This window comes from Carettochelys insculpta, chromosome 5 (assembly GCF_033958435.1).
Source record: "Carettochelys insculpta isolate YL-2023 chromosome 5, ASM3395843v1, whole genome shotgun sequence".
NCBI classification, from domain to species: Eukaryota; Metazoa; Chordata; order Testudines; family Carettochelyidae; genus Carettochelys; species Carettochelys insculpta.
Window position 1 is genome coordinate 25,589,937 of NC_134141.1, and position 20,135 is coordinate 25,610,071.

At 41.1% G+C, this 20,135-nt stretch overlaps 1 protein-coding gene across 6 annotated transcripts in view; it reads right to left on the reverse strand.

Moving 5' to 3' along the window:
* Nucleotides 1-14,962: 14,962 nt before the first annotated feature.
* TJP2 (tight junction protein 2) overlaps nt 14,963-20,135 on the reverse strand; it is an 88,156-nt gene continuing 82,983 nt past the window's right edge. For all 6 annotated transcript variants that reach the window (XM_074994809.1, XM_074994808.1, XM_074994806.1 and 3 more), the window contains one exon: nt 14,963-19,069. In XM_074994809.1, the coding sequence (XP_074850910.1) occupies nt 18,904-19,069 (166 nt within the window). In that variant the 3' untranslated portion in view covers nt 14,963-18,903. The remainder of the gene's footprint in view (nt 19,070-20,135) is intronic.

Genomic DNA, 20,135 nt, shown 5'->3' on the forward strand with positions numbered 1-20,135 from the left:
TAGCAGGGAACAGATGTTGTTGGCAGCAATTGCAAAATACTTGGCAATTTATCAAGGGACTGAGCAGGAAAACCAGGTAAAGACCAAAGAGTAACAAAACAAATACATTAGTTATAAGCTAATGCAAATCTTGTAAGTGATATGGACTCTTTTCCTAAGGTCAAAAGAGTGGTTCTTCTTGGTCATTTTGGTTTTATCTCCATTTCTAAATGTATCCAGCATGTAGGCTCTCTGGAGAGGTCATGTGACTATTTAACTGGGGTTCATTTAGATATGTGTAACAGAACAAGATTTTAGTTACATATTAAACTACTTCCTTCCATCCATCCATCCATCTTTCATCACTGTGCCTATGTTGTGGGGTAGGTTAGGAAAGAAATAACAGTAAACAGCCAGCTACTATCTCTTGACCCAGTCACCCTGGACTGAGGTTCTTTTTGTCTTTTTATGCTTTTGTAGTCTCTCTCTCTCCTCTGTCGTTCAGGATAGTGGTAATGATGTGCTAACATGCCTGTTGGTATTCCTGGGGAGATGCTGCAGGGCAGTCATACTCCCAGTACTGCTTGAGTCCTGGAGACTGAACAGAATAGCAGGTTGCCAGCTACCACCTCTCCCCTGATCCCACTGCCTATGTTGGAGCTTTCAGTGCCTGGGAGAGCAGTATTCTGCAGGGTTCCCAGTAAGCAAACTCCAGTCCAGACCAGTGTTCCCTTTCATTTTTTTTAATCGATGAGCAGAATACATTTTGTTATGTGCACCAAGACATTTATAGGTGTGTACCAGCTAGAGAAACATATGTTGCCCAAGGTGGGTGGCTGTGGGCACTCTGCTAATCAGCTGAGCGACACCTGAATCTCTTCTGGGTAGCCACCCAAGTGCTGAGGTTACCGGGAACACTGGTCCAGATCCTCTCTAAACACCCCACAGTTTTCAGTCTCTTATGGTAAGGAAGTCATTGTATCCCTTTAAAGATTTTTTGTCACGAATTTCCCGTTCAGTTTTATTTTGGTTATGTATTTTCTGAAACAGGACCAGAGCAGAAGGCAATATTCCAGATATAGCCATACCTATAATGGCACAATATTTTCAGGATTACTTTCTATTCCTTTTTTATACATTGTAATACTAGTGTGTGGGGAGAGGAGTTTGTGCAAAGCTTTGATCAGGCTGCACCAAATTGCATAACATTAATCCTTTACATTTAAAAACTCCTACACAAAACAAGGAAATAATTGCTAGAATTTCTTGTAACGGAAGAAGATTCTCTGCAACCTGAAACACTGAACTCTAGAGAAAAGTCTCCCCTACTTGGAAGATAATCAAGAGATTCAGTAGCTGGTAGGATTGATACTGCACCATAAATTCTCTATTGTACCATTTATCAAGTAATTACATCCAGAGAACAAATAAATCACCGTGCTTTTCAGATAACCACAGTACATTATTATCAAAATAAAAATGACATTGTTTATGATCAAGAGTAACTCTAGATAATGATGAATATTACTGTATGCATTTTTTGCAATGGAAAATATTTAAGAGACGTTAGTAGTTTCTTTACAGTGGAAACCTTGCTATACCCACATGCCAGTGTATATGTTGAGGTCAGGGAATGAAGGCATTCAAATGCTGATTTGCTTTGTTGTGAAACTATTGTAAGAGTGTTAACTAAGCAAGAACTATGTACAATTGGAATGACTACATTAGTCAGGAGGTTAAGATGTTTTGCTGACACAGGTTTATTTATCAAACTTTATGACACCATTAGCTATTTATCTATACACCATGACAAGTGAGTTTCTCAGATTAAGGAACTATAGAGCTAGGTCCATGGCTTGACATACTTACAATGTAGTTTAAAGAACAGCCCCACCACCCACTAAAGTATTTGATTTTTTTATCAGATGATGGGATGGTTACAACTGCTATGTATGTATATACATCAGCAATGTAAGTATATTATTCCAAATGAGCTCCTGCACAGCTGTAGACTCAATTCCCACAGGTCCGCACAAGTTTCTGCTGATGGAAGTGCCCTTGTGGGCAGAAAGCCTTTCTCAGAAAGAAGATACAGGGTATAGGTATCTGTAACTTCCTCCTTTATTACACAGACCACACAAGTATTGCTTACAAAGTAAACAGTACTGATGGGGAGGCAACAGTGGCTAGGATTGATTTAGTGCATCCTTCAACAGCATCTGAGGAAGGGCCCATGCAAACATTTTCTTATTCTCAAATCTTATGGCCCGGTTTCAATAATTTCTATAAATAGTGACGCTTCCCCGAGCAAAACACTTGCTAAAATGTTGTCCTGCATTGGAGCAGTAGTGCTTATGCAAAAGGATGAAATGCATGAAATGTATGACCTGCTGTCCTAATCAGAGATTATTCTTGTAACCTCTGAGGTTTTATTTTTAAAATTCTTATTTAGTCTAGTTTTTTAAATACAATTTCAATTCTACACTCGTTTGAGCAAGCAATGAAAAATGATGATTAAATATAACAGGAACACAAGGATGGCTCAATGGTTAGAGTTCTAGACTGAGATTTGGGGGACTTGAATTAAATCTTCAGCTCCACCACAAATTTCTTGTGACTATGAGCAGATTCTTCATGGTATATATCTGCAAAGCAAACAGCAACTAAGAGTCCTGTGGCACCTTATAGATGCCCTCAGCTCTGGCTTAAGCAAAGCCTGCGAATGGCTGGCTAAATACAGAAGCAGCTTTCCCTCCCTCGGTATTCACACCTCCAGATCAACTGCTGGTAGTAAGCCTCACCCTTGCTGACTGAGCTAACCTTGTTATCCCCACCCTTGCTCTGGCTTATTTATACCTGGCCCTGCAGATTTCCAAGACCAGCATCTGATGAAGTGAGTCTGTGCTCACGAAAGCTCATGCTCAAAACTTTTCTGTTAGTCTATAAGGTGCCACAGGACCCTTCGTTGCTGTTACAGATCCAGACTAACACTGCTACCCCTCTGATACTGCAAAGCAAAGAAAACCCCATGGTAATGAGTCTCAGAGCCCATGGCTACAGTTACAATACAGTGAGCTGTTGCCAGAAGTCACTGTCAGAAGAGATTTCCCAACAAAATTCTATCGGCAAAGTGTGGCCACATAATTGGAAGAGAGCTCAGTCCAAACAGGCACCTGGAAGCACAGCAGTCAGGGCTGCCCATTGTTCTGGTTGTGCTGAGTTTGTCAACAAACTGTTGACAAAATGCAGTTTGTGTGTGGACGTTCCACCAGTTTTGTTGACAAAACTTGCTGGTGTAACCATAGCCCATGTAAACTGACTGAGTTGCAGTGTGGACATTCCACCCCACGTTCCAAGACCTTTCCACTTTTCAGAGGCCAGGTTCTAAACCAAGCAGGAATAGCACTATTTGTAGTATGAGCCTCAGGAGCATGGATGGCAGGTGGAACCCCCGCTTAGGGGAGGCTAGTCACGGCTCTTCCCTTCCATGCATGCCCTCCCCAGTGTGGCTGGAGCCCTCAACACTTCCTGCCTACCCTCTGCCCAACGAGCCCCAGGCCAGCTGGAGATCCATGCATTGCCCCTGCACAAAGGAGCCCTGAGCCAGTCACAGGAACATCACTCTTCCCAGGACCCCAAGCTGCCCATGTGAAGCATCTCTGGTCCTGAAGACACTTTTGCTATGTCTGTGCCCCAGATCATGGCACTGAGTCAGAGAGTTCAGAATTTTTCTCCTTGCAATGTACACATTTCCTGAGTGTCTCAGTGTATCAGTTCCCCATCTGTAAAATGAGGCTGGCAGTATTTCCATACCACAGAGAATGTTGTGAAGTTAAATCTGTTAAAGATTGGGCAGTGTTCAGATATGACAGAAATAGGTCTATGTTAATGTCATAGATAGGGCATAAGCATATTGTCATTTGGATCTTTAGATACAGTATAGTATATTGAAAGCTTATTATTACTCTCATGGTCTTTGGAAAAGGTCAAGCTTTTCTTTTAAGCTATTCTTCATGCTATATGTTGCATCTTTCTTAGTCTTGTGGAGTAAGATGTATAAGTATGTCTTCACCATTCCTTACTTAAAGTTATACACAACATATTCAAACAGTTCCTCAAGTAGCAAAAGAAGAAAATATTAATAGTTATAATATCTTTGGTTCTAGGCTTTTCTCCAAAGTAGTTCCTTAAATAGCACCAAGTAATTGAAGACTGTTTACACTCAGATGTGAAATATTTGCAGCTAAGAAAATAAACAATGTACAAATCATAAAGGAAAAAACTACACAAGCTTGTGCTAAATTAAAGAAATTTTCACCAGTAAATAAAGGCATTTGTTGACAGTAAAACCAATATATTATTTACAATATTTCCTCACTTTCAATAATCAGCTTTAAATATTTCTTCTCAACTCTTGGAGTGTTTAAGGAAGTAATCATTGTTGAATCTCAACTTTTTCTTTGATGTTTCACAAATTTCAGTGAGAGTTTGAAACATTTGTTTTCCAGAGAAATCAGGGGAAGATTTGGTGAGACCCAATATTATGGCCAAAAGTAAGTCTTAGAACAGAGTTTGTTCAAATAAACCATGATATCTTACTCCCTTTAAAGAGACCTGAGTTAGGCCATGATATTCATTATGTTTATTGAGACAAAAGCTGTGCCATCACTAAGTGTTACATGCTGATATAATCTCTCTCTCTCAAGAGCAGATTTATTTCACTATGACTAGCCTCTGGCACCCATATTATGCAATTAAAGAATGCATAACACTTTACATAAAGCATAAGGCTCATAATAAACAAACTATTAAATATATTCCTTCATAATGCCACATTAGAACATGGATACATCAAATATACACAGCAAATTACACATTTGAAAGAATAAATTTGGGCAAGTATAAAAAGATTAATATATTAAACTTCATTAACAGATCACAATATTGCTTTATTACAATTCCTGACATGAATCAAATAGTATAAGCATGGAGCAGCTTCAGAATGACCCAGCCCTGACATGAAGCTCTTCGAAAAGCAGATGACTTTTACCCTTTCAAAAATTCAATAACAAAATGATAATTGACAATGTACAGGAAATAAGCATTGCCTAGGAACTTGAAAAAAAGGATTCAAAATCAGGACATTTGCTATATAAGATTGTACTTTTGTACCTCAATTTCTTTATCTAAGACATGGGATAATAATTCACTGGACTATTGTGTTACACCCCAACCATTTCCTGAGTCCTGTGCCTACACATAACCCCTCTGAAATCTGCACCTCTGGAGCATCTTCACTCTCTTTTAGTCCAGAAAATGAGTCCACAAATGGAAATTTGGTCAGATACCATGGCTGTGAAGACTGATCACAAGAGGCCTTAAGGATGGCTGTCTCAAATACTGCATCTCAAAACTAAGTAAGATACAATATGGCTTCATTTTGCAGGGCCCAGTGTGAGATACCATTAGGGGCCTGATTTTTAAAGTGTGAGTGCTCAGCAATTACTGAAATTTAAAGGTGTCAGGAAGCGAGGAGCTTGAAATCACTAGTCACTTTTGAAAATCTTAGATTGTACTTTGATTTTTAGAAGGTCTTTGAGAAGGTCCCTCATCAAAGGGCTCTTAATCAAAGTAAGCTGTAATGGCATAAAGAGAAGATCTTCTCATGGACTGGTAGTTGGTTAAAAGATCAAAAACAAAGCATAGGACTTAAATGGTCAGTTTTCATAATGGTGATAGGCAACTAGTGGTGTCCCTGGCTTGGTACTGGAACCAGTCCTATTCCACATATTCATAAATGATCTGGAGAAAGAGGTGAATAGTGAGATGGCAAAATTTGCAGATAATACAAAACTAATTCCCAAGCAAACTGAGAAGAACTACATAAGGGTGTCAAAAAACCAAGTGACTGGGCAACAAAATGGCAGATGAAATTCACAGTTTATAAATGCAAAGTCATATACACTGGAAAGTACAATTCCAACCATACATATAAAATTGGGGCGGGGGGGGGGGGGAGCTAAATTACCTGTTACCACTCAAGGAAGATGATGGAATCATTGCAGCTAGTTCTCTGAAAACAACCACTCAGTGTACAGTCGCAGACAAACTAAAGCTCAGAATGATTAAAAAAGGGATAAAACAACAGAACACAGAAAAATATATTGTCCCTGTACAAATCCATGGTGCAGCCACATCTTGAATTTTGTGTGCAGATGTGGTCAGCCATCTCAAAAAATATATTGGCCTTGGAAGGGATACAGAGAAGGACAACAAAAATTATTAGGGTTTTCGAACAGCTTCCACGTGAGGGGAAATTAATAAGGCTGGTACTTTACAGTTTGGCAAAGTGACAACCAAATGGTGATATGATAGTGGTGTATGAAATCATGGCTGGTGTGGAGAAAGTAAATAAGGAAGCGTTATTTACTCAATCATTGTCATAACACAAGAACTAAGCATTACCAAATGAAATTAATAGGCAGCAAGTTTCAGGCCTGCTGACGGAGGTAAAGAGAGTATTTGCCCCAGGACCCTGCAATCCAAAGGAGCCTGGGCCTCCCTAGCTGCCACTACCATGGCTTTACATTGCCTCTGGAGCATTGTGCCATGCAGTTATAAAGCTGGCGTGGGGGTGGCGCAGCACATCATGTGCGGCTCCATCCTTTCCGTTCAAGGCCCTGCCCCCATGGGTAGAGAGTATTTTAGGTGGGGGAAGATAATACCTTCCCAAACTGCTTCAGCTGGCGTCTCCCATGCTGTACTGGAGGCATCCAGACTCCCTCCCTGAGGCTGTTTGTGTGGGTGGCAGAGGCTAGGGTAGGTAGGCTGAGAACTGGGCAGCTCTCCGGAGCTTCAGACCAGGGCTGGTGGCAGCCTCCCTCCCCTGCCAGCAGGCAGCTGCATCATCCTCCAGCTCTCTGGAGCTAGTAGCCCCATTGTGTATGTGGAAGTGCCCTGTGGCCATAGTCGGGGATGTGGCCTCGGTATGAGCGTGGCTGGGGAGTAGCTTGCCTCTCCAAGCTGGGGGGGGGGCGCCCATGTTCATGCCTGCCCCTTCAAGAAGCTGTCAGACCCCCTCCCCCAACAGATTGAAAAACAAATAAGAGGAAATGTAAAAGCAGTCCAATAGCACTTTAAAGCGTAACAAAATATTAAGTGATGAGCTTTTGTGGGACAGACCCACTTAATCTGAAGAAGTGGGTCTGTCCCATGAAAGCTCATCACCTAATAAGTTATTTTGTTAGTCTTTAAAGTGCCACTCTACTGCTTTTTTGTTTTAGAATCATACAAGAGTAGGACTGGAAGGGACCTCGAGAGGCCATTGAGTCCAGCCCCCTGCCCTCATGGCAGGACCAAGCACTTTCTAGACCATCCCTGAAAGCCATCTATCTAACTTCTTCTTAAATATCTCCAGTGATGGAGATTCTACCACCTCCCTTGGCAATTTGTTCCAGTGTTTGATCACCCTGACAGTTAGGAACTTTTTCCTAATGTCCAACCTGAACCTCCCCTGCTGCAATTTAAGCCCATTGCCTCTTGTTCTATCCTCAGAGGCAAGGAAGAACAAGTTCCCTCCCTCTGCCTTATGACACCCTTTTAGATACCTGAAAATTGCTATCATGTCCCCCCTCAATCTTCTCTGTTCAAAACTAAACAAGCCCAATTCTTTCAGCCTTTCTTCATAGGTCATGTTCTCTAGACCTTTGATCATTCTCGTTGCTCTCCTCTGGACCCTCTCCAATTTCTCCACATCGTTCCTGAACTGCAGTGCCCACAACTGGACACAATACTCCAGCTGAGGCCTAACCAGCACAGAGTAGAGCGGGAGAATGACTTCTCATGTCTTGTTCACAACACACCTGTTAATGCATCCTAGAATCATGTTTGCTTTTTTTGCAACAGCATCACACTGTTGACTCATATTTAGCTTGTGGTCCACTATAGCCCTTGGATCCCTTTCTGCTGTACTCATTCCTAGGCAGTCCTTTCCCATTCTGTATGTGTGACACTGATTGTTCCTTCCTAAGTGGAGCACTTTGCATTTGTCCTTATTAAACTTCATCCTGTTTACCTCAGCCCATTTCTCCAGTTCCTTTTGAATTAGGACCCTATCCTCCAAAGCAGTTGCAACCCCTCCCAGCCTGGTATCATCTGCAAACTTAATGAGTGTACTTTCTATGTCAATATCTAAATCGTTAATGAAGATACTGAACAGAACCAGTCCTAAAACAGACCCCCCCGCGGAACCCTACTAGTTATACTTTTCCAGAAGGATTGAAAACCATTAACTACTCTCTGGGTACAGTTATCCAGCCAGTTGTTCACCCACCTTATAGTAGCCCCATGTAAGTTGTATTTGCGTAGTTTATTGATAAGTATATTATGTGAGACCGTGTCAAATGCTTTACTGAAGTCTAGGTATACCACATCCACAAGGCTCGTTATTCTATCAAAGAAAGCTATTAGATTGGTTTGACATGATGTGTTTTTAACAAAACCATGCTGGCTGTTCCCTATCACCTTACCACCTTCCAACTGCTTGCAGATGAGTTCTTTAATTACCTGCTCCATTATCTTGCCTGGCACAGAAGTTAAGCTGACTGGCCTGTAGTTTCCCAGGTTATTCTTGTTCCCCTTTTTATAAATGGGTACTATATTTGCCCTTTTCCAGTCTTCTGGAATCTCTCCTGTCTCCCACGATTTACCAAAAATGATTGCTAAAGGCTCAGATACCTCTTCTATCAGCTCTTTGAGGATTCTAGGATGCATTTCATCAGGCCCTGGTGATTTGCAGACATCTAATTTTTCTTTGCAAATTTTAATTTGTTCTTTTCTTATTTTGACTTCTAAACCTACCCCTTTTTCACTAGCATTCCCTATGTCAGGCATTCCTTCAGATTTCTCAGTGGAGACCGAAACAAAGAAATCATTAAACATCTCTGCCATTTCCAAATTCCCTGTTACTGTTTCTCCCTCATCACTGACCAATGGCTCTACCCTCTCCTTGGTCTTCCTCTTGTTAGCAATGTATTTGTAAAAAGCCTTCTTGTTTCCCTTTATGCTTGTAGCTAGTTTGAGCTCATTTTGTGCCTTAGCCTTTCTAATCTTGCTCCTGCATGCTCATGTTGTTTGCCTATATTCGTCCTTTGTAATTTGTCCTAGTTTCCATTTCCTATACGATTCCTTTTTTAGTTTGAGATCATGCAAGATCTCCTGATTAAGCCAAGGCAGTCTTTTGCTGTTTTCTATCTTTCCTACACAGCGGAATAGCTTGCTTTTGGGCCCTTAATAATGTCCCTTTGAAAAACTGCTAACTCTGCTCAGCTGTTTTTCCCCTCAGTTTAGCTTCCCATGGGACCTTACCTACCAGCTGTCTGAGTTTACCAAAATCTGCCTTCCTGAAATCCATTATCTCTATTGTACTGTTTTCCCTTCTACCCTTCCTTAGAATTGTGAACTCTATGATTTCATGATCACTTTCACCCAAGCATCCTTCCACTTTCAAATTCTCAATAATTTCCTCCCTATTTGTTAAAATTAAATCTAGAACAGCTTCCCCCTGGTAGCTTTTTCAACCTTTTGGACTAAAAAGTTGTCTGCAATGCAATCCAACAATTTATTGGACAGTCTGTCCCCTGCTGTATTAGTTTCCCAACATATACCTGGATAGTTGAAGCCCCCATCACCACCAAATTCTGGGCCCTGGATGATTTTGTTAGCTGTTTAAAGAAAGCCTCATCCACCTCTTCCACCTGGCTAGGGGGCCTGTAGTAGACTCCTAGTAGGACCTCATCCTTGTTTTTTACTCCTCTGAGTCTAACCCAGAGACTTTCAACCCGTCCATCTCCTACGTCCATCTCCACCTCTGTCCAAGTGTGTACATTTTTAATATACAAAGCAACAACTCCTCCCTTCTTTCCCTGTCTGTCCTTCCTAAGCAGGCTGTACCCTTCAATACCAACATTCCAATCATGAGTATTATCCCACCAAGTTTCTGTGATGCCAACAATATCATAGTTGTATTCATTTATTAGTACTTCCAATTCTTCTTGTTTATTTCCCATACTTCTTGCATTTGCATATAGGCATCTCAGACATTGATATGGTCTTGCCTCCCAGTTTTGCCCTGGCCCTCTTTTTACTCTCCCAGTGTAGCCCATACTCCCTCCCATTTCAAGTTCATCTCCCAGGTATCCACGCTCTCCACTTACCTGCAGGCTTTGCTCCCCTGCCCCCGTCAAACCTAGTTTAAAGCCCTCCTCACTACCTTAGCCAGCCTGTGTCCGAATATGGTCTCCCCCCTCCTCGAAAGGTGAACGCCATCTCTGCCTAGCAGTCCTTCCCGGAAAAGGATCCCATGGTCAAAGAAACCAAAGCCTTCCTGGTGACACCATCTACAGAACCAAGCATTCACCTCTAGGATACACCTGTCTCTGCCTGGGCCCCTACCTCTGACAGGCAGGATTGAAGAAAATACCACCTGTGCCCCAAACTCCCTGACCCGTGCCCCCAGAGCCCTGAAGTCACTCTTGACCTGCTCAGCGTCACACCTCGCAGTATCATTAGTGCCCACATGGATGAGAAGCATGGGATAGTAGTCAGAGGGCCGGCTAATCGTCGACAATGCCTGCGTAACGTCTCGGATACAGGCCCCTGGCAGGCAGCACACCTCCCAAGAGGAAATGTCAGGGCGACAGACGGGCGCCTCCGTCCCCCTCAGAAGAGAGTCTCCAACCACCACTACTCTACGTTTCCTTCCTGCAGGGGAGGCAGTAGACTTCCCAGCCTTGGGGGTACGAGGCTTCTCCTCTTCTGTACGGGGTAATTCTTGGTGTCCTGTATTGAGTACAGCATAACGGTTTTCCAGTACCACGGTGGGAGGGTTCTGAGCAGGGGTGGGACACTGCCCGCGGCGAGAAGTAACCAGCTGCCAGTGTCCACCCTGGTCCACCTCCTCCAGTGGTTTATCAGCCGTCCTGTGCACTGGGACAGTTACCTCCGCAGTCTCCACCTGAATACTATCCAGGAACTGCTCATGGACTTGGATACTGCTCAACCTGGCCACCTCCTCCTGTAGCTCCCCCACCTGCCGCCTGAGAGATTCTACCAGCAGGCACCTTCCACACTGAATATTCCCCTCAGCCTGGGTATCAGTAAGTGGGAACGGCAAGCCACAGTCCTTGCAGAACCACACCAGGATCTAGGTAGAAACATCCATGGTCAGGCAGTCTGTCTGGCTACAGGCACAAGTGGAGGAGACAGCAGTAGTGCTGGCACAGGTGTTTTGATAGTATATAGACTAGCACGGCTATCTCTTTGTTACTATTCAAAAAGAAATATAATTTCATACAACAGTCAGCCTGGGGAACTCCTTTCCCAAGGATATTGTGAAGGCCGAGACTATAACAGGGTTCAAAAAAACAACTAGATAAATTTATGGAGGATAGGTCCATGAATGACTGTTAGCCAGGATGGGTAAGGCTAGTGTCCCTAGCCTCTGTTTATCAGAAGCTGGGAATGGACAACAGGGGATGGATCACTTGATGAGTAACCTGTTCTATTCATTCCCTCTGGGGCACCTGGCATTGGCCACGGCCAGAAGACAGGATTGATCTAATCTGATCCATTATGGCAGTTCTTAATCTTTACCTTCATTCTTAGAATCAGAACTTCCTTTTAATAATTGTTTGTCATAATCCTGCATGAGTAAAGAGGTCTACTTCCATGAAGATAGCTGCAGGATTGGGGCACCCAACTGAAGTCAACTGCATATCCTCACTGCTTCTTAGAACTGGGGCTGGCAACCAGGACCCCACATGTTGGGTCGATAGCTGGGATTCTATGGCTAGTGGTGGAGTCTCACAGTTGGCAGCCAAGCTCCCAGGCATGGGGCTGGCAGGCCCCTGAGGTCCGTGGCGAAGAGGAATGCCAGACAGGCAGCAGAGACCCTAGGCTGCGACCAGCAAACCTTTAAAATGGATTCTTCTGAGAGGTAACCGGTTTACTTGTTTGGATCTCAAGTGATAATCAATCAATACAATATTACCACATTACAAGAGTGCACAGAGGGAGGTCTTTTCTGAAAGCTAATGACACTTGTGGTTGGGGTATTTGTGAACTGTTGCAACCAGTGCCACACCATGTGTGCACGCGTGTGTGCACGCAAGCTGAGTTTAAGGGATTGCTGCATGATTGGCCAAACAACAGGAGTAGGTAGAAACAGCAGCTGGCGAAAAAATGTGGATGAAGCAGAGACAGCCAAAAAGACAATTGGAAAGTTTGAATCTGCATTAAAAGTTGGTAGAAAGAACACTTCCAGTTAGTGTGTAAGTTGTTTTTTTTTTAAGTGTGATCCATAATGCCAAACAAATCATTTAATTAAATTAAGGCTCACTAGTATTATGCAGCTGTTCTGGTGTATCTGGTTTTAGTTTTTCCACTATTAATCTGATAAATCATTTCACTGTCTCCGCTATTTACTTTTGTCTTCAGTGGGACAAGTAACATTTTCCAGGCTAATCAACCCACTTTCCATACTTGAATTGATACATGCCATCCAAATGGAGACAAGGATAGGTAGGGAACCTTTATTCTGCCTGTTGGAAGTGTGGTCAATTATTAAAAAAAAACAAATTTTCCACTATTCTGAACACCAGAATTTTTTACCAAATGTTTTAATATTTGAGACAGTAGAGGCCTCCAGAGTCCATTATTAGAATGAGAAAAATGTACACTGATCCATCTGGTCTCAGAGACAATCCCGTTCCTAGTGAAGCAGCAGATCTAGAGTCCTCCCATTGTCAAAAGACCCTGGCTGTGCAAGGCCCTGCATCTAGTAATACACTTCAAAACTTCCACTGCATTCAGGATGTTTAAACTTTGTCTGCAGGATTCAACTTTTTGGTTATAGCCATATTTAGTTCTTAAGACTCTTAGGCTCTGTCTAGACTGCAGGTGTCATTAAAGGTATCCCAAAACAGAAATGCCGCTACTATTTTGAGCTTGCTGTTCTGGTTCTGCTACTCCTTGTTGTGATAGGGTTAATGAAAATTTTGAAATAGCCCCTTATTCTGAACTTTGGTGCTGTTTGGATGGCGCCAAGTTTGGAATAAGGTATTTTGAAACAATGACGCAGTCTGAACATAGCCTGACTGACTACGACCGGCATTACACATTAGAAAGGAGTGCTTAACTAGTCTCTAAACACTGCTGTTTTTAGCAAAGGGAGCAAACAATATCCAAATATATCTGAACTATGAGGGCTAAATTTGTAATATTGGTATCCAAGTTTGACTTGCAAAAGTTTATGTGCAAACATTTTCTTGTGCACAAAAAACATAAATTAATTGTCTGTCACAACATGCAGTTGTGTTGTAGCTGCATATGTAATACCTGGCAAGGAAATTGGAAGCCTCCAATTACCAGCCATCTTACACTCTTCATTGCGGCCATTACTACTGAACAAAATGCAAGCTAAATGTGCTTCTCTCCCCAAACAGGATGATACTGATTAGCTCTTGGAGGAAATGATCAGGAAGGACATCCTTTGGAATGGTTTAGCCTTAAACTCTGAGCCATTAATATTTTTATGGAAGTCTAAGAAGCCACTAGATCTTGTACAATGGTACAGCTAAATGCCTGGAAAAAATGAAAATGTTCACGTACAATTTTAAGGCAAATTTTGAAGGGCCGAACTGGACATTCTCATTAACCAAATTATCAGTTTTCCCAGACAAATTTATAACTCCTCCTGCCTTTGTCATTTCTCCCCTTTCTCTTCCCTCCTCTGAGAGTCAGTATTTCTCCTCAATTCTCTCTTTTCCTTTAGGTTCCTAAATTTTCTTTAAGTTTTTATTCACTCCCCACACCCCACCCCCGTCAGCCCTTCAGGTTTCCCTCTATCCTCTCCCTCACCTTTCCATATCTCCTCCTGCCTGCACATTAACCTCTCATACAGACTGGGTGCACTCCCTGCTTAGAAGTGATAGTGATTGTCTGATGCTACTCCTATCTTTTTCCTCTTAGCGTAGTTATCAGTGTAGAGCACAAGGTTAAGCTGCCTGATGGGCCAAACAAGAGAATGTGAAAACATAGCAGCTAGCCAAAAATGGATGCAGCAGAAACAACCAGCGAATCAAAAAGACAATTTGAAAGTTTGAGCATCCAGATAAAAGTTGGCAGTTGAGCCAGTCTGAGTTTCATCTATGGAGGTTTTACAATGAAACGTGGGACATCGTGTCTTAAAAAGAGGAACTCCAAGCCTCCTGGTTCATGAAACAGGAGGCTGAGGCAGAAAGCAGACTTGCTTGCCTGCCTGTTAGAAGCAGTCATAATCCACTGGTGTGTTCTGTGAGAATAAGCTGCCTCTTTATAAAAACTGTGTTAAATGTTCCCCGTCTCCCCTTTTTTAAAATAGATCTACATCCAGCATGTGAAACTACTTCTAAAGGGTAATTTATAAGTTCCTCAAATAACTAAAATTTTGAGTTTATAATTAAAGCACCACCTTCAAACTGAACTACCGTGCAATTACACATTCCATGTTAATAGTAGGAGAATTACTACTTAACTTACCTGCATACTGCCAAGGACATCTCAGTTTACAATAAAGCTGGAATAGCATCCTGCAGACAATATGAGGACTATCTTCTTGATTATGCTAAAGTAAAGTTGACACGTTTTTCTTGCATCACAACATGACACAGTTAAGATGACACCCTCAATCATTCTGTTGTTGCACAGTGAACAAAAAATGTTATAAATTTAGGGCAATTGAGTCATAACAGCAGCAATTCTTTTTTGAAGAAAGGAATACCTGTTTCCATGTATTCTTCCTATTTCTGCCTCAGACTCTTCTTAATTCTCTGTTAATTATTCCTACAAAGTTAGTACGTAATCTTCACCTTAGGTTGATGCATTGGAAGTTTCCAATAAACAATTTAAAAATAATTTAAAAAGCCTTTGTACAATTAGGTGGAATCAGAAAATATTTTTATTAGTTTAGCAATCCAACAGCATAACTGGAGAGACAGGTGAAAAAAAAGTAAAATGGAACATGGGGAAAAAAATCTGTTTCTTTGAAGGCATTGCAAGATTTTGAGGTCACCATTTGACACTTCTCTCACTCTTAATTTTGCTAACTTTCTTAGCAGCTAAAGCAGCTGCTAAGATAAGCAGGACCCTGAAAACAACAACAGGCATAAGAGATGTATAGTTTGCAACAGATAGGATTTTCCAGTTTAAATGATGGCTAGAATAACATTAAAGCAAATTAAATAGCAATTATGTATTTAACAGAAGATGATCCAATATACTGAGACTCACAATAGTATCTATCATAATTCTTGCTAAAGTTCTCCATCTATACAGTAGTTGAGCTCCATTGTGCCAACAAATGGATGAGCTCTTTGAATAGCTTTCAACTGACAAGAATCAAATTTTGACCTGAGTATGCCCAACTCCACATCTGTTGAAACTAGCGGACAAATTCAATGCTGCTTAACCTACTGAATAACTCTGCTCCTGAACTGAAACTGTCATTAAAGAAAATTGTCTCTGTATTCCTCATTGTAACAGAAAAAACATTGAGAACATGAACCAAACAGAAACTGATGGATCATAGAAACCGAATCTGCAGTGTATCTGAAATAATGTCCTTAGAGATCTGAACTGCTCCATTAGTCTGAATGGATTGTTAATACTAAAGTCTGACAACAATTTAAGCAAAGAGTAAACGTGTCACTGCTGATCGTTTTAGCTGAAACATTAAGCTCCCATGCTTACCCATTGCTTCTGGATGTAACTGCAGATCTTGAGGTGAGTTGTGCAGTGGGTCAGCCCAGTTGCTCACATGGAGAATAACAAATTTAAACCCCATTATCCTCCACACCTCAAGTTTTCTGCCATCTCTGCTCCTTCAGAAAGAACAGCCATACTGAGTCATCCCCCTCGCGAATTTAGCCGAGTATGCTGTCTTTTGACAGTGGCCAGTCCCAGGTGCTTCAGAGGGAATCAATGCAATGGGCAACTGAGCGATCCATCTCCTGACTTCTACTTCCAGCTTATGTCGAACAGAGGCTAGAAACATGGTCGTTGGCGATCCCAGGTAATAGCCATTGATATACGTCTCCCTCCATGAACCTATCTAGTTTTTTTTAGCCTTGTTATAGTTTTGGCCTTCACAGCATCCCCCAGCAAAGAGTTCCAAAGGTTGACAGTGCCTTGTGTGAATTAGTACTTCCTTTTGTTTTAAACCTGCTACCTATTAATTTCACTGGGTGACCCCCTAGTTCTGGTGTTATGAGTAAGCACTTCCTTATTTACTTTCTCCATACCAGTCTTGATTTTATATCTTGATCTCTCTCTTATCCCTCTTCTACCTCCTAGTCATCTTTTCCAAGATGAAAAGAAAGGAGAGAAAGAGGAAATGTATTCCCTGCCTGGTACCTAATTATAGAATCAAAGGGCTAGAAGAGACCTCAGGAGGTCATCTAGTCCAGCCCCCTGCTTCAAGCAGGATCAACCCCATCTAAGTCATCCCAGCCAGAACCTCATCAATCCGAGACTTAAAAATCTCTAGGGATGGAGAACCCACCACCTCTCTAGGCAACACATTCCAGTGCTTCACCACCCTCCTGGTGAAGTATTTCCTAATATCCAACCTGCTCCTCTCCTTCTGTATCTTCAGACCATTGCTCCTTGTTCTGCCATCTGTCACCACTGAGAACAGTCTCTCTCCATCCTCTTTAGAGCCCCACTTCAGGAACTTGAAGGCTGCTATTAAAATCACCCCTCAGTCTTCTCTTCTGTAGACTAAATAAGCCCAAATCCCCCAGCCTCTCCTCATAGGTCCTCAAATGTCTCATGGGTACCACCCTTACCCCCCTAAAATTACCCCATTTTTCTGGACTCCAAAAGACTTAATGTACCTTTACTCAGCTATGAACCTCTCCTGTGCTCCTCACCGTTTACAATTCAGTTACTGGTCACTCATATAGGATTCAAAGCACACTGAATCTGAGGCAATGAAAACTAAATTGAATCCAATATTAAATACATGACAGGCTTAGACAATGCCTGGAGCAACATACTGAATGATTAGGATAAAAATAAATATTGAATGTCTACTCATTCAGTGAACACCATACATTATGTGCACTGACTAAGGCAGGAGTCCTGTAGAAAGAATAGTTTGGGATCATGTAATTCAAGATGGTCCAATAATTCATACACACAAGGGGGGAGAAGAATTAAGGTTGCACGGGCAACCACAAATGACACTTTTGAGTGTTTGACTTTGCAGCTTTAACTTTCTTTTTACGTATTATTTTGTAAATTATATATAAATAATACAAAGACTGCTGTACTAACTGGGCAGGACTGGTATTGTATGGGGAGATACTTGGTGCCACAGACTTCTGGGGTCTCCCAAGCTGTTTAATACACGGCCAAGACCTTTTGACTTGAGATGCAGAAAGGCTACACTAACATTTATGGGATTACTCTATCTATAAAGAGAGGAGTAAAGTAAATTAGAACAGGAGGGACTGTAAACAATGAACTGATAGTTACGCAAAGTGCTCAGATACAGTAACTGTTATAAAAGTGTAGACCAGTCCAAATCTTTACATGGAAGATGTTATTAGGCAGAGTTCTGGATTAAGCCCTTCTAACCCCACAGAAGAATTTACTACCTCACTATTGATCATATTTTCCCCCCAAGTTTTGAGTCCAACACTGATACCATCCTCCTCCACAAATATTGTTTTGGTCTATTCTGTTAGGAAAACAGTGAAATTCTACAGTTTGTTTTAGCTAAACACTATGGAAGTTATATTTTTATGTGTTTTAAATTAGACTATTTCCCACAGACATTTGAAAATTTAAAAACAAAACTTTTCCAGTATCCCATTATGCATTTTTTCCAGTGGAGCAGAGAGAGAAATAAAATTCCTTAAGGTTCAAAAGCAGCATGATTAAATCTCCCTGTAAAATTACGCCTTTTTTCCAGATTCAGCATGTTCAAGGTAGGAAGCTTCAGAATACTAAGCAAAACGAATATCTGCTTACAATAACATCAATAGCAAATCTCCTGCTGATTTCAAGAGTGCAAAACTAGGTTTCAAACAAGCAAGAACCTTAAAAAGTACAGTGTTAAAATATTTACTTCTTGGGAAAAAAAGGTGAGATGTCTGTCTAGAATATATCCATTTATTATTTTGTAATCCATATCAATTTAAAGGCATAATTAATTGAATTTCTACATCATTTTCTCAATTTCAACCTTCCCTGATCTCATATCAGCCCGTATACAAAAGATACGCCTTTTCCCAGTACAGTCAATATTTATAAAAAGCAGTATATAAATCTATTAGCCTAGAAGAATAACATGCCAGGGAAATCAAACAGCCATAAAATTGGTACAAAAGTTAGACAATGTAGTAAATCACCCTTTAGCAATAATGGCTTTGCACAAGTATCAGATATCAATATGAACAATTTAAGACACTTTTTGTTAAAGGCACTTAGAATTCTTTGAATACTTTTTTGAATTTAGCTCTCTTCCATTAAAAAGTTATGTCCTTGATGACATTTTCATAACGGCAGAAGAGTCTAAAAAGGCAGTTCTAAATGAAAAGAAAAAGTTTAATTTTTTTAATAAATGTTAAAATATGAAAATACCAAGAATTAATACAAACTTTAGAATGGGTATTGGTCCTTATAAAACAGGCAACAACGTTCAGGCAAAAGTAATCTCTTTTCTTAGATACAAGCAGTCTCAAAATGTAAGTCCTCTAGTTCCAGTAGGTGGCTATATCCAAGGTCAACAAAAATAGAACTTTATACCTAACTAGAGCTCCATTTGGGCTGTAGAAGGAAAAGAGTCTCAAAATAGCTTTATAGATGCCTGTGCAAGTGAGTCTATAATTCTGTATCCCTGTATCTGGATGGCTGTCCGTAATATCCACGTTTGGAATGGTCCGATAGCTGCTGACGGTAGTCTTCCTCTTCTGCATCACTGCCATAACTTCCTTGATTTTCTAGGTGAGGCCTGGCAGGTGGTTTCTGAGGCTCTGGAGGTCTAGAACTAGCAGAGTATAAAGAGCAAAGAGGTCAGCAATTTCTGTTCTGAAAAGGGGAAGAACACAAACCCATAATCAACAGCAAACTGTTTACTAAGTTTTGAGGATACAGCAGTTATATATTAGCAAGGCTAGGCATGACCCTGACTTTCAGTACTCTGCACTCTGCTACACCATTCCCCTTCCTCACACACTCTTACTCCACTGGTGTTATTTCCTATTCCGTATCCTTCCTCTCTTGCCTTCATGATGGTTCACATCTTTGAACAGCCTCCTGCTCCCAGCCTGCCAAGCACTTTTCTCCTTGGGTCACCTCCCCAAAGCAGTCTCCACTCCTCCACAGGCATTTTAAGAGTTAGATGGGGGGAAAGGGGAGACTAGAATATTTAAGTGGGTGTAAAAAGCTGTGGAGCTACTTATGTAGAATATAAACAGCACTGCACACCAGTGTAATAATGTAATAATTCTCTACATAGGAAAGGAGGGGGATTATCACTGATTTTCAGCACTCTCTCATTCTGGACCTCATATTGAACACTGACAAGAGGAAGCCCTTTTGTACACATTCCTTTATTCTAAGTAATTTAGGATCTTAAAGTAACAATGTTGTTTAATAGTGTTGATTTAGCCAATTTAGTTACACTTCCCAAGAACATACATTCTAAATTGTCAGTTGCTTGTTTCTTTTAGCTTTGTGCTTGGCTAAATTAAATACTTTTCCCCCAAAAAAATCTCAGATGCCATAAACTTATGGTTCCTATTGCTTTGCAATAATCAACTCATCAAGGAAATGCTGCAGTGACAGTTTGGGGCCTTCCCAATTTAGTTCTACTTTAAATCCACAAACAGAGCTGACTAAAAACAAAACAAACCTACCTCACAATGCACTAGACCTTCCCCATGCCTCCATAAATGAAAAGAATAAGAGAACTAGAAGATTTCCACATGAAAATCAAAACAGATCCTTCAGTTGTTTTTTGCAAGATTTTGCTTAAGCATCTATCCAAATTATACTAGTGAATAAACATAATAGAGTAGGTCAGGCATCAAGACTGCATATCTGGACACTAA